This window comes from Babylonia areolata, chromosome 5 (genome assembly GCF_041734735.1).
Source record: "Babylonia areolata isolate BAREFJ2019XMU chromosome 5, ASM4173473v1, whole genome shotgun sequence".
Lineage (NCBI taxonomy): Eukaryota > Metazoa > Mollusca > Gastropoda > Neogastropoda > Buccinidae > Babylonia > Babylonia areolata.
The window spans coordinates 6833604-6851306 of NC_134880.1; the positions used below are offsets into that span (position 1 = coordinate 6833604).

Sequence of the window (17703 nt, forward strand, 5' to 3'; positions counted from 1 at the left end):
AGTGCACTCCACGTGGCTTTGACTGACAGGTAATGTAGTCACTGATTGTGCATATTTAACAGAGATGGGCGGAGTTTTTGACACTTTAATGTAAAATCAATGCTGATTGGACGAGTTTTTGTGCATAACAAATGAGATCACCTGCAAACACATTGGCACGTTCTCGGCGATACAGCCAATGAAAGAGCGGTTTAGGATGACGAACTTGTTTGCTCTTTCCCATTGTTACCTTCAGCTGCTACGACGGGCTGTGTTGTGTGAAAGAGTGTGGTTCGAATGTTGCTTTGTTTTCTTAATTTTTTTTCCCTTCTGAACCAAGGTTGATCGGTCTGTCTTACTGCTTTTCCCAGTGAGGCAAAAAGATTTCAGTTCGTCGTTTCTTCTGGAGCCTAGACTTCAGCAAGGGATCGTTGACGACGATAGGAACTGCCTTGGTTTCAAGCGAGCCGCGCTCACTCTCTCTGGCACACACCACACACACACACGCACACACACACACACCAACTTGACCTCACAGCTTCCATGATGGCTGCTGCGCCTTGGTGTGGCTTTGCGGTGCTGGATTCAGATGTGGATTGTTAATGGCTGTGGATTCTTAATGGATATATGTGAGTGCGTGTCTTCTGAGCTTGGATTCACAAGGATTACAAACCAGTAGAGGATTCACGTGACTGGTGGAATTTGGTCAAACTGTCAGGATGTATCCCAATCGGCACCCGGTAAGTACGAGAATCGAGCGAAACGCGTGGAAACTGAACACAGAAGCCCGCCATTCCGCAATCTCTTTCACCAAATTCAGTCTTGGTGTGTGTGTGTGTGTGTGTGTGTGTGTGTGTGTGTGTGTGTGTGTAGTGTAGTGTAGTGTAGTGTGTGTGTGTGTGTGTGTGTGTGTGTGTGTGTGTACAGACGTCCGATTGTTGTAGCAGTGTGCTTTGAAATGTGGCACTGACGAAGTGATGCCACAAACAGAAGCCCATGCACGTGTCCACTCAGTTCCACTGACCAGACGTTATTTACCAGTTGAACGTGCGCTCATTGTCCTGACATCTCCCGTATTTTTGCCTCATCTTCAGCAGCAGCAGATTGCCGCCTCAGACTACGTTTAATTATTGTTGTTATTATTATTTTATATATAAAGACTATGACCGTAGTGATATCCTTATTGGTCCCACACCCCTTACTGCCAATATTAACCCCCCAACGCCACTAACCCTCTCTCCTCTCCACTTCCTCCCATTGTCTTCAACAGTTCAAGAAGTGCAGTGTGTGCTCAGTTTCCAAGAAAAGTGAGAGAGAGAGGGTGGTGGTGGGAGGGGGGGGGGAGCAGTATTGGTGAGGGTGAAGGGGGTGAATGGAGGCTGAAGTATTTGTCATTTTGTTTATAATTTTTCATTTATAAACCAATGGCTTCGCCAATAGCTTTTTCTCCAAAGCAGTCAATTCAGTCTCTTGAACAAACCCAGTATGATTAAACAGAATTGTGCAATCAACAACCATCCACCTGAAAATCTAGTCATCAGCCCCATCCATATGTAATATGTGGTTTCTGTTCAAACGCGCGCGCGTGTGTGTGTGTGTGTGTGGACGTGTGTGTGTGTGTGTGTGTGTGTGTGTGCGTGCATGCATGCATGTGTGAGTGTGCACATGTTTTTGTATTCATATGCACATGTATGTATCCTAATATCTACTGTATCTGTGTTTGTGTATGATTTTCGATTTATGTTTGTACCTTTTTATCTGCTATCTCCCCCGGTATTCCTTGTGACCCCGGTACACTAGGTAATAAACACACTTGGTAATAAAGACATAAATATAATATTCATTCATTTATTGATTGATTCATTCATTTTTACTTGATTGATGTTGACACTTGCAGGGCCCCCCACCACAGCCGGGGCAGCCGTTCAAATTCACTGTGGCGGAGTCGTGTGATCGGATAAAGGAGGAGTTCAGCTTTCTTCAGGCCCAGTACCACAGGTGAGTCCTGTGGAGGCTGCCACAGGGTGACTCGCCCTTGTCACTGCTAGTAGCCACAGACTATGGACTGCCAGGACACCACCAGTATTTGATACTGATTTTGACGGGCGGAATAGCCGAGTGGTTAAATTATTGGACTGTCAATCTGAGGGTCCCGGGTTCGAATCACGGTGACGGCGCCTGGTGGGTAAAGGGTGGAGATTTTTACGATCTCCCAGGTCAACATATGTGCAGACCTGCTAGTGCCTGAACCCCCTTCGTGTGTATATGCAAGCAGAAGATCAAATACGCACGTTAAAGATCCTGTGATCCATGTCAGCGTTCGGTGGGTTATGGAAAGAAGAATATACCCAGCATGCACACCCCCGAAAACGGAGTATGGCTGCCTACATGGTGGGGTAAAAACGGTCATACACGTAAAAGCCCACTCGTGTGCATACGAGTGAACGCAGAAGAAGAAGAAGATACTGATTTTGTTTTACATGATGATCAATACGCAGCTAAGTACTCCTGAAGATCTCACACGGTTTGCAGTTGATGATTAAGTTATTCTTGAACACTGCCCAATAAAAGTATGACTGAGGAGTGAGGTTCCTACATTTTTGTGTCCAGTTTATATATATACTAGGACTTGAGCATAGCTGCATCGAAGATGTTGCACTCTGTTGAGCATGATGATGATGTGCATGCTAGAGTGAAGGAGGAAGGGGTATGGAGGAAAAGAGCAGGGAAGACTTTCAGTTTCTCCTTTCAACCTCAGAGGCTGTACCATATAGTATCCTTACATGGATGCTGTCTTCATAAACAGTTTGTTCATCTGAGTGAGTAGTGAGTCACAGTGGAAGCATATAACATGTACAGCCAGGGGGTAGGGAGGGAAGAGGGGGCTGGGGGGAAGGGTTGGGAGGGGGGGCAGGTGGGGGGGGGGGGGGGGGGGGGGGGGGGGGTGGGGAGGAGGAAAGTTTTATCAATCCATGGAATGCAGAAAATTGAATTTACAGATGGAGGTGTTTTACTCACAGAATCACAAATGGTATCATTTTAAAAGGTTCTCTTAATTTTTTCCTGTGATACAGTGATAAGATCACTCCCCGTCCTGACAAATAGTGCGAGTTGTTGTGTGTGTGTGCTGTGGGGTATGCTGTGTGTGGGGAGGGGGTAGGGGGGATATAATCATGTGTGTGTGTTTGCATTCATGCATACATGTGTGAGTGCACCAAAGCATGTGTCTAAATATGTGAAATGTGTGGTGTTTGTTTGTTTGTTTGTGTGTGTGTGTGTGTGTGTGTGTGTGTGTGTGTGTATGTGTGTGTGTGTGTGTGCGTGCAGTTCGCTTCATGCATGGTTCAGAATGCATGGAGTCTCCCCCCCTCGCCCCCCCCCCCCCCCCCCCCCCCCCCCCCCCCCCCCCGCCCCCCAGCCCACAGCAGTGAGTGAAAGTCCTTGCAGACATGTCTGAGCACAGCAGTGACACAGGATTCCCTGTTAACAATCCACCCCCTCTGACGGCTCTCCTTCCCTCTCTTTCTCCCCCCTCCCCTGTGGCATTCCTCCACCTCCACCCCTCCACCACCCTTCTCTTCCTTTCATGTTGTGTGCCAGCTTGCCTCATAGCAAACCAGTACTGAGCAATACTAGGGGGTGGGCTGAGGGGGAGGGGGGACTTCGGAGGGAGTGGGGGGCTGATGGGGAGGGGGGATTTTGGAGGGGTGGGGGATGGAGGGAGAGTGAGGGGTAATTGCTTGTAGAGCAGAACAGTGACTAGCACAGTAGCAGTAATGTTATGTATTCATGTCTGAAGTTACTATACAAGTACTGCACTGCTGCTGTTATTACTGCTGCTGTAATTAAGCACTACAGATACTGTGATGCAACTGCTGTTGCTGCAGCCACAGTTGTTACCAAGTACTACTACTAAGTACTTACACCACTCAGTACAAAGTACCAGCTAAGCAGTACTGTTATCATAATCTGGATAATCACCAGCAGCACTTGGAACTGAGTGCTCAGCAACAGAGCAGGTCAGACTTTCAGTTCAGTGGCTTTGTATAGTGTGTAAACTTCTACATGTACACATGTGTAGTCAGGTTCACTTGGATTGTAATTATGGTAGACTGAGAATAATTCAATAAATCTGTTATTTCTTTACAGTTTATTTTGATACACACTCAGTGACTCACACACACACAAACACACACACAGAGTGACACCCCCACACACACACACGCACAGACACCCACACACACACCCATGCATATATACATTCATATATATATATGTATGTATATAATTATGTTCACACACACACACACATGTACACACACACACACACACACACACATGTACACACACACATGTACACACACACACACACACACACACACACACACACATGTACACACACTCACACACACACACACACACATGTACAAACACACACACACACACACACAATGAAGGAGGTAGGGAAGGGGGAAGGGAGGTGGAAGAAGGAGACAGGCCAGCAGTTGTTGGACATGGCTGGCTGGTGTGGGAGGTCGCCCAACAGTCACAACAGGCCGGGCTTAGTGCTTCCCTGTGACTGAATCACTGAGGAGCTGTGTGAAGAATGGACCTCCCTAACCCCCTCCCTCCCTCCACACCCTTCACCCCCATCACCTTGCCCCTTACCTACCTTCCCCGCTGTTACACCTGAAGTCTGTGGGGGGGGAAGGGGGGGCAGGGGGGGGGGGAGGGTGGTGAACAGAACGAGTGTTTTGACACCGGATATTAGGATATTATATATATATATATATATATATATATATATATATGGTCTTTGGTGAGATTGATTGATTGATTGATATGGATACTTATAGCCACCTGTCCTCGCAGAGACCAAGCTCTAAGCGCTTAACAAACACGGGGTCATTCACACAACAGGCTGCCTACCTGGGTAGAGCTGACTGACGGCTGCCACTGGGTGCTCATCATTTGTTTCCTGTGTCATTCAGTCAGATTTCGGGCACGTACACATGTATACACACTCAGACAGACATGTAACATTTTACGTGTATGACCTTTTTAAAAAAAAAAAAAATTCATTTACCCCACCTTGCAGGCAGCCATACTCCGCTTTCGGGGGTGTGCATGCTGAGTATGTTCTTGTTTCCATAACCCACCAAATGCTGGCGTGGATTACAGGATCTTTTACGTGCATATTTGATCTGTCTGCATATACACACGAAGGGGGTTCAAGCTCTTGCAGGTCTGCAAATATGCTGACCTGGGAAATCGGAAAAATCTCCAGCCTTTACCCACCAGGTGCCATTACTAAGATTCGAACGCGGGACCCTCAGATTGAAAGTCCAACACTTAAACCATTCGACTATTGCACACACGATCAGAGGTCTCTGAGAGGGGTGGACAGGAAGAGGTGTCAGACATTTACCTGTCTCTGGTGGTCGATTACACTGACTGCTGGTGGTCCACTCATCCAGTCAGTTTGTTTTCTGACAGGTAGATTTTGTGTTAGTAGGGGGCTTAGCAGGTGGTGTCCTAAGTACGTTGAATCAGAACAGGCACCACTGAACACCACCGAAGTGACTCAGCAGCAGTGCAGGGTCTCCTCTGGTGTGTGACCTCCTGGCGACCTAACTTCAATGGTTCCCTGTGGACTGCCGACGCTGGAACTGTGACGGACGAACCCGGGTGTGGCCGTGTATGGGGGAATCTAAATGAGCGGCGTGGGAGTAATGCCACTGAAACGGTGCAGATGATGGGGCAGGAAAAAAAAAAAGAAAAGAAAAAAGATTTTGTGCTATGTAACTGACACCACCACCATCAGTGTTATGTAACACCACCATCAGTGGTATGTAACACCACTGTCAGTGTTATGTAACACCCCATCAGTGTTATGTAACACCAACGTCAGTGTTATGTAACACCACAGTCAGTTTTACACCACCATCAGTGTTATGTAACACCACAGTGTTATGTAACACCACAGTAAGTGTAATGCAATGTAACACCACAATTAGCAGTGCACTCTGTTACCTGCTACAGTGCAACACTACACTACACTACACTACACTACACTACACTACACTACACTAGTGACAGTTAAGTGTCATTACAATTTCCAAAAAATAGTTATTACTTACTGTGATTGCACTATAAAATGACATGTTTATCAGTACTTTAGCACTGGTACAAGTTTACTGAAACATCCATACAGCTCGCTGATTTTGACTTTATTACGGTGATCTGACATAAATAGTAAATGTTTAGTTTTGAAAAATAAATGTATAATTTAACTATAATATCATTTGTAGACTGGTACCTTTGATGATTATAAGCAAGAATGATTGTGGCATGAGTGTGTCGGTACATGATGAGAACTTGGAAAAGCCAGTAAATTTATGTGCTGTATTTCAAACTGGTACATGTATGCATGCTATACAATATATGTTTCCTGTTCTCTTGCAGTTTGAAGATGGAGTGTGAGAAGCTGGCCCAGGAAAAGACAGACACCCAGAGACATTATGTCATGGTAAGGCTAATTATGTGATGGTAAGGCTGAGTATCACATTCACACATACATTATGTCATCACACAGACATTATGTCATGATAAGGCTGATTTAGAAATCACACAACAGACATTTTTTCATGGTAAGACTAAGAGTATCAGTATCAGTATCAGTAGCTCAAGGAGGCGTCACTGCGTTTGGACAAATCCATATACGCTACACCACATCTGACAAGCAGACGCCTTACCAGCAGTGTAACCCAACACGCTTAAAGGTAAGACTAAGAGTGATGTAAAAATCAAAGATATGTTACGGTACTCAGGGCTGATACAAATCACACACACATTATGTTGTGGTATATATATCACATATAGACATGTAATGGCAAGGCTATCAATATCAACATAAATCACACAAAACATAATGTCATTGGTAAGGCTGATGTAGAAATCACGGGCATGCACTCAGTCTCTCCCTCCTTAGAAGGGCTGTCTCTCTCATGTAAGAGTATTATTTCTGTAACCACACCGGAGCAGCGCTATCAGTGGGGCATGCATAATTGTGCAGCCATCGGCCAGAGAGTGAGATTCAGCATAATACAGTCATTGACCTGGTCATCAGTTTGGGGAGAGTGACTGGCATGCCTTCCAGAGTGGGGACTCCCCATTCCACCCAGTTAGCCAGTCTGTGGACAGCTGTTGAACCACTCCTAGAGGAAGAAGTCTCTCTGTCCTGTCTGCCCATTTCCATTCTTGCCAACTGTCTTGACCCCCCACCCCCACCCCCTCCCTACCCCCAGCTGCCCCCCTACCCCTTCCTCTTCCACCCCCCATCTCCACAGATGACACACAGTGCATGATGCAGTGTGACTGTCTCTCCAGGTCTTCTGTCCTGGTGCTGCCAGCCGTTCCATTGATCTGTCTGGCCTCGTCACTCTCTGCTCTTTTTCTCTTGTAGGCTACACTTTACTTTTTTTGTAGCCCCCCCCCCCTCCCCCCCCCTCCCCAGCCCCCTGCCCTCTCCTCCCCCCCACCTCTCCCTATTGCGCACTACGCATCAGCCATTTTCTACCATAGTTTTTTGTTGTTGTTGTTGTTGTTGTTGTCTAGACAGGATCATGAATATGTCTGTCTTGTCTGTCTCACTCTTTCTCTGGTTATCAGAAAGATTATATATATCTGGATCTACAGTAAGCATGCACCTACTGACATAGTTTACAGTCAGTCCATGTTGCCTGCTTCAGTACTGCTTGACACCTGTCTAGCGTTGAGAGTGTGTGGAATGGAGTCCATGGTTATCTAACAGATCTTCAGAAGGTGTGCAGTGTGTGGTTATCTAACAGACCTTCAGAAGGTGTGCAGTGCGTGGTTATCTAACAGACCTTCAGAAAGTGTGCAGTGTGTGGTTATCTAACAGACAGACCTTCAGAAGGTGTGCAGTGTGTGGTTATCTAACAGACAGACCTTCAGAAAGTGTGCAGTGTGTGGTTATCTAACAGACAGACCTACAGAAAGTGTACAGTGTGTGGTTATCTAACAGACAGACCTACAGAAAGTGTACAGTGTGTGGTTATCTAACAGACAGACCTACAGAAAGTGTACAGTGTGTGGTTATCTAACAGGTCTTCAGAAAGTGTACAGTGTGTGGTTATCTAACAGGTCTTCAGAAAGTGTACAGTGTGTGGTTATCTAACAGACAGACCTACAGAAAGTGTACAGTGTGTGGTTATCTAACAGGTCTTCAGAAAGTGTACAGTGTGTGGTTATCTAACAGGTCTTCAGAAAGTGTACAGTGTGTGGTTATCTAACAGGTCTACAGAAAGTGTACAGTGTGTGGTTATCTAACAGGCAGACCCACAAAAAGTGTACAATGTGTGGTTATCTAAAAGATCTTCAGAAAGAGTATTCAATTCAATTCAATTCAAAATACTTTATTATCTGCTTCAACCAAAAACAGAAAATTTTCTTTAGGCTCACTTAAAATAAAATGCCCGTCAGCAAAAATCAAAGAAACTACTGAGACACCCTTCACTTATCTGATCACCATGCACACATCAATTAATACATCCTTACAAACACACTGGCCGCAATCATATGGCAAAACTCCACCTGGAAACTTATTTACAGACATAAACTGACAGAGCAAAATTTGAACCTCGGGTCAGCAACAGAGTTGCGCCCCTTTCATGATGTGTGGTTATCTAACAGGTCTTAAGAAAATGTACAGTGTGTGGCTATCTAACAGACCTACAGAAAGTGTACAGTGTGTGGCTATCAAACAGGCAGACCTACAGAAAGTGTACAGTGTGTGGCTATGTAACAGGCAGACCTATAGAAAGTGTACAGTGTGTGGTTATCTAACAGGTCTTCAGAAAGTGTACAGTTTGTGGTAATCTAACAGACAGACCTACAGAAAGTGTAGAGGCTTCACAGTACTTACCTCAAGCCCTTGTCTGCCTCTTGTCCCCCCCCCCCCCCCCCCCCCCCCCCCCCCCCGTCTCACCCTTCACAGTCCACGGCACCCCTCACCGACTAAAAAGTTTCTTTTCTCCACCTCTCCACACCACACCATCCCCCCTTCCCCCCCCCTCTCGTTTCTTTCCTTGCCATCCTCCACAGTGCCCCCCCCCCCCCACCCCCCAGGTGAGGGGGGAGGGAGAGGGGAGGTGGTGGGCAGATCGATACAGCACTTCCGGCACGGCACGTGACCACAGCCAGACTGATGGCAGCAGGGACCCATTACCTTCTTCCCCCTTCCTTCCCATATCTCGCCCCCCCCCCCCCCCCCCCCAGGCCCCTCTCCCTTCCCCCCTTCCCCCCCCCCTCTCCTGACCTATCTTCCTCCTCAGTCACCACCCTCCCTGTCCTCCCCCTCCTATCTCCCCCCTCCTCCCTGTTCTCTCCCTCCATATTCCCCATCCTTGCTTCAGATATATATATATATATATATATATATATATATATATATATATATATATATATATATATATATATAATGATTTTTTTTTTTCTATTCAGAGGTCCTGTCAGTATTTCAGATCAATTGATACTGACAGATCTATAGAATCTATTTTCTGCCACTGGAGATTGGGACACTTGATAGGTGATTACTTTTTTGTTTTTATTGCATATGTTTGGTTTTTTAATGAAACAACAACAACAACAAACAATTAAAAACAATCATGATGACCAAAAAAAAGAAAAAAAAAAAAAAAAGAAACTGTGAAAACAACAACAACAACAACAACAACAACAAAAGATGACCCCTACCCCCTCCTCCAAAAAAACAAAAAACAAAACAAAAACACCCTTGCTTTTAGTGAAGAGTTTTTACTTTAACTAAGTCAGTCCAGCAATGTCTTCCTGTCCCTCTGTTCCCCAGTGAAACATTGATCACAGACTCCACGTCCCCATTGATAGCCTCCTTGTAAAGTTTGTTCATTGAGTGCCACCTCACATGCACTGACAAGCGCATGAAATAAGGTACATTCATGAATGTTTCATTATTTGCACGTATGCACACAAACACACACATGCACACACACACATGCACCAATGTACAAATACATACACACACATTATATATGTGCACACATGTATACACACAGGCAGTGAGTGTACACACACACACACACACACACACACACACACACAAAACAACAACAAAAAGCACGTGCATTCTTGCACAAGCACACACATATGCACACACACACATGTGTATGCACACGTGTACACACACACACACACTCCCACACACACGTGCACGTGTACACACGCATGCACGCATGCATGCACTCATGCACAAACACACACACACTTTCTCTCTGTCTCGTTCTGTTGTAGCTCTCTCACATGACTTAGTGACAGTGAACTTTGTAAAAAAGTCAGGTTTCCACAAAGTCCAGCCCATGTTTTTCTATTTATCAGTTATTCCGCATGTTGACTGTAACATACAATACAATACATGTATACTTTTGGTATACATACTGTACATTTATGATACATTGCATGTTAAATGTAACATGTCTAACATACACTATTTACACAGCTGATATTCTGTCTGTATCAGTGTATGTTAAATGTTGTATACTTTTATAAATATATGTTAAACTTAAATGTGACATAAATAGTTAAAATACATGTAGTTTAATATTATGTACATCTTCATGTACTGTCTGTACGTTAAATGTAACATGTAGTGATGTACATAACTGTAAAAGTGTAATGGTATGTGCATCTAGTATACTGTACGTCAAGTACTGTTCCAAAGTGCTTGAGACACATACAATATTTGATACATGTATACTTTTGCCTATATGCACAGTTTATATTGGCATAGATGTTTCTGTGTGGATCAGCTGATCTGCATTTTGTTTCCAGTGAACTGCTCTCACATCCATTTCTTTCCTTCTTTCTCTCTCACTCTCTGTCTCTCTGTCTCTTTGTCTCTTCCCGTCGTCCTTTGTCCCATGCACTCAAGCATGCTTTTTGACTCACTTGTGTAAACAAAGTGAGTCTATGTTTTAACCCGGTGTTTGGTTGTCTGTGTGTGTGTGTGTGTGTGTGTCCATGGTAAACTTTAACATTGATATTTTCTCTACAAATACTTTGTCAGTTGACACCAAATTAGGCATAAAAATAGGAAAAATTCAGTTCTTTCCAGTCATCTTGTTTAAAACAATATTGCACCTCTGGGATGGGCACAAAAAAATAAACAATGATGCCTGATTATATGCAAACTGCATTTACTGTTATGTTTATATTTTTTGTATTCTCTAAACTTGGCACTTTGATCTGATATTCTGACACAACAACAAGAGCAGTCATTATTATCATTTTTTTTGTTCAAACAGGAACTTTTGCTAAGCACGGAACTTTAAAACAAATTTTTTTTTAAACAATATATGAATGGATTATGATCTTTCTAAGTCCAACAGTCTGTGTCTGGTTTATTGCTCACTGACTCCCCCTTTTCTCCTACAATCAACTTCAAATGACACAGGTGTAATTAGGAATGCTGAGTCACCACAGGTAATTGACAAGAAGGGAAAGCAGTCATTAACAAGCACACGGAGAGAGTTGTCATTTCTTCCCCCAGCACTTCTGAACACAGGGAAAGTGAAGGTTGTCTGTTTCAGTGCTTTTGTTAGGGAAGTGAGGTCTTCACACAGGATTTGTCATTTTAGCAAGCAGCCTTTGACAGGACCGAGTTGCTTGGAATCTACACACTGAAGCTGAACTTCAGAGTTGTGTGCCTTTTTCCTGACAGACAGTGAAATGTTAACTCTGACTGATTACCCTCTGGTCTTTCCATTTGCCATTGTCAGATCAAAGGCGTTGTGTCAGTACATTGTGGACGAGTACTTTTTTTTAGAGCTGCATGTAGATCTACATATTGTAGATGTGGGCAGATGCTTTGAACTTTTGTCAAATTGCGTGTGTTTATGTAAGTTTGTGCCTGCCTATGTGTGCGTATGTGTTAGGGTAGCTGTTAGATACACATGTATGTTAAAATGTATGTATGCAGTGTGTGTGTGTGTGTGTGTGTGTGTGTATGTGTATGTGTGTGTAGTCACATTTTGGTGTGTGTATGTAACATAGATATAATGTTTTATGTTAACAAAAGCATTTTTGTAAAGCACCTAGAGCAGATTTCTGGATAGTGTGCTATATAAGTATCCATTATTATTATTCTTATTATTAAATTTAGTATGTGTATTTTGTGTTGGAGCTCTCTTGTCCTGAGCGTTTAGAATTCTTGTCAAAATGCTCTGCAGGACATTAGTTGTTTTCTAGATATCATACAGAATAACATTAACAAGTTCGTGGTGTTGTTTTTTTTAATGGAGGGTTAGAATTTGATATAATGAGCGCTTAGTGCACAGTAGAACTATAGATGATAGAATTGAATTGAATGAGCACTTTGTGCAGTTCTGTAGATGTCAGTGCTAAACAGAATGAGCACTTTGTGCAAAGTTCTATAGATGATAGATAGAATTAGCACTTTTTGCACAGTTCTATAGATGATAGAATTAGCACTTTTTGCACAGTTCTATGGATGATAAAATTAGCACTTTGTGCACAGTTCTATAGATGATAGAATTAGCACTTTTTGCACAGTTCTATAGATGATAGATAGAATTAGCACTTTTTGCACAGTTCTATAGATGATAGAATTAGCACTTTGTGCACAGTTCTATAGATGATACTGTCACCTGACCCCTGTAGTGTGTAGCCCCATACCCCCAGTCACAGCCATCACCACCTGACCCCTGTAGTGTGTAGCCCCATACCCCCAGTCACAGCCATCACCACGTGACCCCTGTAGTATGTAGCCCCATACCCCCAGTCACAGCCATCACCACGTGACCCCTGTAGTATGTAGCCCCATACCCCCCAGTCACAGCCATCACCACATGACCCCTGTAGTGTGTAGCCCCATGCCCCCAGTCACAGCCATCCCCACCTGACCCCTGTAGTGTGTAGCCCCATACCCCCAGTCACAGCCATCACCACGTGACCCCTGTAGTGTGTAGCCCCATACCCCCAGTCACAGCCATCACCACCTGACCCCTGTAGTATGTAGCCCCATACCCCCAGTCCCAGCCATCACCACCTGACCCCTGTAGTGTGTAGCCCCATACCCCCAGTCACAGCCATCACCACGTGACCCCTGTAGTGTGTAGCCCCATACCCCCAGTCACAGCCATCACCACGTGACCCCTGTAGTATGTAGCCCCATACCCCCAGTCACAGCCATCACCACCTGACCCCTGTAGTATGTAGCCCCATACCCCCAGTCACAGCCATCACCACGTGACCCCTGTAGTGTGTAGCCCCATACCCCCAGTCACAGCCATCACCACCTGACCCCTGTAGTATGTAGCCCCATACCCCCAGTCACAGCCATCACCACGTGACCCCTGTAGTATGTAGCCCCATACCCCCAGTCACAGCCATCACCACATGACCCCTGTAGTATGTAGCCCCATGCCCCCAGTCACAGCCATCCCACCTGACCCCTGTAGTGTGTAGCCCCATACCCCCAGTCACAGCCATCACCACGTGACCCCTGTAGTGTGTAGCCCCATACCCCCAGTCACAGCCATCACCACCTGACCCCTGTAGTATGTAGCCCCATACCCCCAGTCCCAGCCATCACCACCTGACCCCTGTAGTGTGTAGCCCCATACCCCCAGTCACAGCCATCACCACGTGACCCCTGTAGTGTGTAGCCCCATACCCCCAGTCACAGCCATCACCACGTGACCCCTGTAGTGTGTAGCCCCATACCCCCTGTCACAGCCATCACCACGTGACCCCTGTAGTGTGTAGCCCCATACCCCCAGTCACAGCCATCACCACCTGACCCCTGTAGTGTGTAGCCCCATACCCCCAGTCACAGCCATCACCACGTGACCCCTGTAGTGTGTAGCCCCATACCCCCAGTCACAGCCATCACCACGTGACCCCTGTAGTGTGTAGCCCCATGTCCCCCAGTCACAGCCATCACCACGTGACCCCTGTAGTGTGTAGCCCCATACCCCCAGTCACAGCCATCACCACCTGACCCCTGTAGTATGTAGCCCCATACCCCCCAGTCACAGCCATCCGTACCTGACCCCTGTAGTATGTAGCCCCATACCCCCTAGTCACAGCCATCACCACCTGACCCCTGTAGTATGGATGTATGTATAGTGATACCACATGTGAACACTTTGACTGAAGAGCTTTCCAAGGACAAAACGTGGACAGGAAAAAAAAAAGAAAAAGGAAAAGCCTCAGAAGTGACACACAGCACTTGACATGTACTGATGTACTGTACAGCTTTGATATCACAGCTTATATATATATATATATATATATCACACCATTTATTGATGGAGATGCTGAACCACATCCAGTGACATGTATCCAATATATATATGTAATGTATTCATATATATGTATACAGCATTTAGACCACACCATTTTGTTGATGAAGATGATAAACACACACACACACACACACACACACACACACACACACACACACACACACACATATATATATATATATATATATATATTGATGGAGATAGAAACACACATCTAGTCACATTTCGCTTTTTGATCACACAGTTTATTGATGGAGATGATAAACACACATCCAGTGACATACAGCTTTCAGATCCCACCATTTATTGACGGGAGATGATAAACATGACAGGCAGTGCAGGTAAAGAGGGTGGGGTGGGGTGGGGGTGAGAAGAAAGGAGCCCTTTGTGCAGACAGGTAAATTCTTCCAGCAGGAAAAGTTCACATACGTATACGTGTGTCAGACACTGAGAGTGAGAGACAGGAAAAGTCTGTCTGACGGTGTCGACACCCAGGCAGCTAGCACCCAGTGTTCATAGAGCAGTTTCAGTTTTAATTTCAGTTTCAGTAGCTCAAGGAGGCGTCACTGCGTTCGGACAAATCCATATACGCTGCACCACATCTGCCAAGCAGATGCCTGACCAGCAGCGTAACCCAACGCGCTTAGTCAGGCCTTGAGAAAAAAAAAGAAAAAGAAAAAAAAAGGTGAATAAATAATAGATAAACTTACATAAATAAATAAATAAGTAAATGAAAAAAAAATTATAATATAAAAAAGGTAGTAGTAATGATAATAAAAAAAAAGAAGAAAAAAAAGAAGACAACAATGATGATAAATAAGCAAATAAATGTAAAACATGAAGACACACATTCACACATACAATCACACATGCATAACAGATATGCACCAAACATGCAGTAAAGAGAGCAACATACACCTTGATGAATTGAGAGACAGACAGACAGACAGATAGACAGAGAGAGAGAGAGAGAGAGTGTGTGTGTGTGTAACTCACTGAAAGGGTGGGATGGGGAGAAAATCTGATAATTATTGATATGAGTGGGTTAGTGGGGTTGGGTGGAGTCCGGAAGGGCAGCGTGGTATCATTTGAAGACCTGTTTTTGAAATCATGATATATTTGAATAGAACTTTGAACTATATTTTAATTAGATATGTCTAAGAAAGCTTTTCCTATGGTTCAAAAAAATTTTTTTTTTTTTTTTTAAAGCTGATTTTATAATCTTCCTTTGAATTTTGCAGTGGCTACAACTGATAAATGTGTGGCTTTGTGGGACCAGGAATGGGGTTGGGGTCGGTGGGGAGAGTGAGGGAGGGGAGTTTGAGGGGGATGGGGGGTTGGGGGAGGGAGTGGGGGGGAAGGGGAGGGGCAGAGGGGTTACATTTGAAAGCATGCATCATTTGTGTTTCATAATTTATCATCATGTCCTAGTCATATTTTCCTTTGGGGAAAGAAAAAAATCAGTGGCTAAGGTTAGATTAGTTTGATTGGACTAGGAAAGTGTGTGTGTGGGGGGGGGGGGGGGGGAGTATTTCTGCAGGCATGTTGTGTGATATGTGGCTGAAAGCTTTTCCTTTGAAAACATGTTTTTCATTTTCCTTTGGAAAAAACAACAACAAACCCCCCCCAAAAAAATCTAATTTTATTTTTAAATGGCTGAAATTAGATTGGTTGGTTGGAGCCGTGGATGGCAGATTGTGTATGAATGTTTTAACTCACTGAAGGCATACACTTGCATAATATGATATTTGAATGAAAGCCATTCCTTTGACAAAAATCAGATTGTATTTTCAAAATGGGATAGAATTATGTTACTGCATCTTAAAATCCCCATGATTTATTAACACAGTACTTTATTTCAGAAAAAAAAAGAATATATATATATATATATATAATGGCTAGAAAATAGAATATGTTGTAAAATGAAGGAAGTAAAAATTTCATACATTATAAAACGAAAGAGAGTGCACACCCCTGCCATTGCCAGATTTACTGTAATTACCTCCCCAGTTCGGATACAGATATGGATTACCCACCACAGTCTGATTGTCTTGTCCTCAATCCTCAGTGGATACTTCCACAAGAAGGGGAAAATCCCCAAAACCACGCACACACACACACACACACACACAGAGAGAGAGAGAGAGAGAGAGAAGCACTGTAGGTTACCGAGAGAGAGAGAGAGAGAGAGAGAGAAGCAGTGTAGGTTATGGAGAGAGAGAGAGAGAGAGAGGCAGTGTAGGTTACGGAGAGAGAGAGAGAGAGAGAGAGAGAAGCAGTGTAGGTTACGGAGAGAGAGAGAGAGAGAGAGAGAGAGGGGAGATGTGTAGGTTATGCAGAGAAAGGGAGACAACTTGGACTCTGAACAGGGAAAGGTCATTTGCGCCCCCACCCCCTTCCCCCTCACACTGCTGCTGAAAGACAGAATGGACACTGCTCAGGTTTCTTTCGAAAGGAGGAGCTTTAGTGGTGGACTGAGACAGAAGGCAAGGAATGAGAACAGTTGCAGCTTTGTTCTGTATAGTGTTTCAAAACGAAACGCTCACCCTTTCTTTCATTCCCCCTTATGCACCCCCCACCCCCCACGCCGCCCCTCTCCTCCCCCCACTCATGCACCCCCTCCCACACACACCCCAGTTCAATTTGGTGCTCAGAAAACTTTGCTGACAGTCGATCAGATAGATGCCTAGATAATTTCACGTTTTTTTTACCCCCCTGTCATTCATAATTTTGATTTGTCAGGGAAGTGTTTCATCATGGAGGGCAGGTTTTCTTGGATGTGAGGTGAAATTCTGAAGGTTGGTACCAGACAGGCTGGGGTCTTGTTCACGGGTCTACAGGTTCTTTGTTAAAAAGCAATTCAAACAGTGTCTCTCCTCTGAAAAGGGATACGTGATGTGATGCTGACATAGATCTCTCTTTGCTTTGATGATGTGTTTGGCAGATCCTTGTGAACTTCTAATTGAGAGAAAGAGAATATTTGTGTGTGTGTGTGTGTGTGTGTGTGTGTGTGTGTATAAAGAGAATATTTTGTGTGTGTGGGGGTGGGTGGGTGGAGCCTAAAATCTCAGAACAAAGATCTCAGAAGTGGAAGATACTTCAGGGCATATCTTGAAATGAGAGTTCTTTGTGTTGATTTGATAAGGGTGTTTATTTATTTATTTATTTATTTTTCACAAATCCCCCTCCACACCCCCCCCTCCCTGCTGTTCTTTGTTCTACTGTTGGTGGCAGTTGCACAAAGCTTTGATCAAACTTCTGAAAGTGAAAAGACACAGGGGTTGATTCATAGCAGTCTCTCCATTGCAGTTTCAAAAGTTAATGTTTACCACACACAGAT

General features: G+C 44.4%; 1 protein-coding gene across 3 annotated transcripts in view; it reads left to right on the plus strand.

The window, feature by feature from the left end:
- The first annotated feature begins 236 nt into the window (after positions 1-236).
- Positions 237-17703, plus strand: part of LOC143281896 (transducin-like enhancer protein 4) — a 95165-nt gene continuing 77698 nt past the window's right edge. For all 3 annotated transcript variants that reach the window (XM_076587174.1, XM_076587173.1, XM_076587175.1), the window contains exons 1-3: positions 237-719; positions 1877-1977; positions 6445-6508. In XM_076587174.1, coding sequence (XP_076443289.1) covers positions 699-719; positions 1877-1977; positions 6445-6508 — 186 coding nt within the window. In that variant the 5' untranslated portion in view covers positions 237-698. The remainder of the gene's footprint in view (positions 720-1876; positions 1978-6444; positions 6509-17703) is intronic.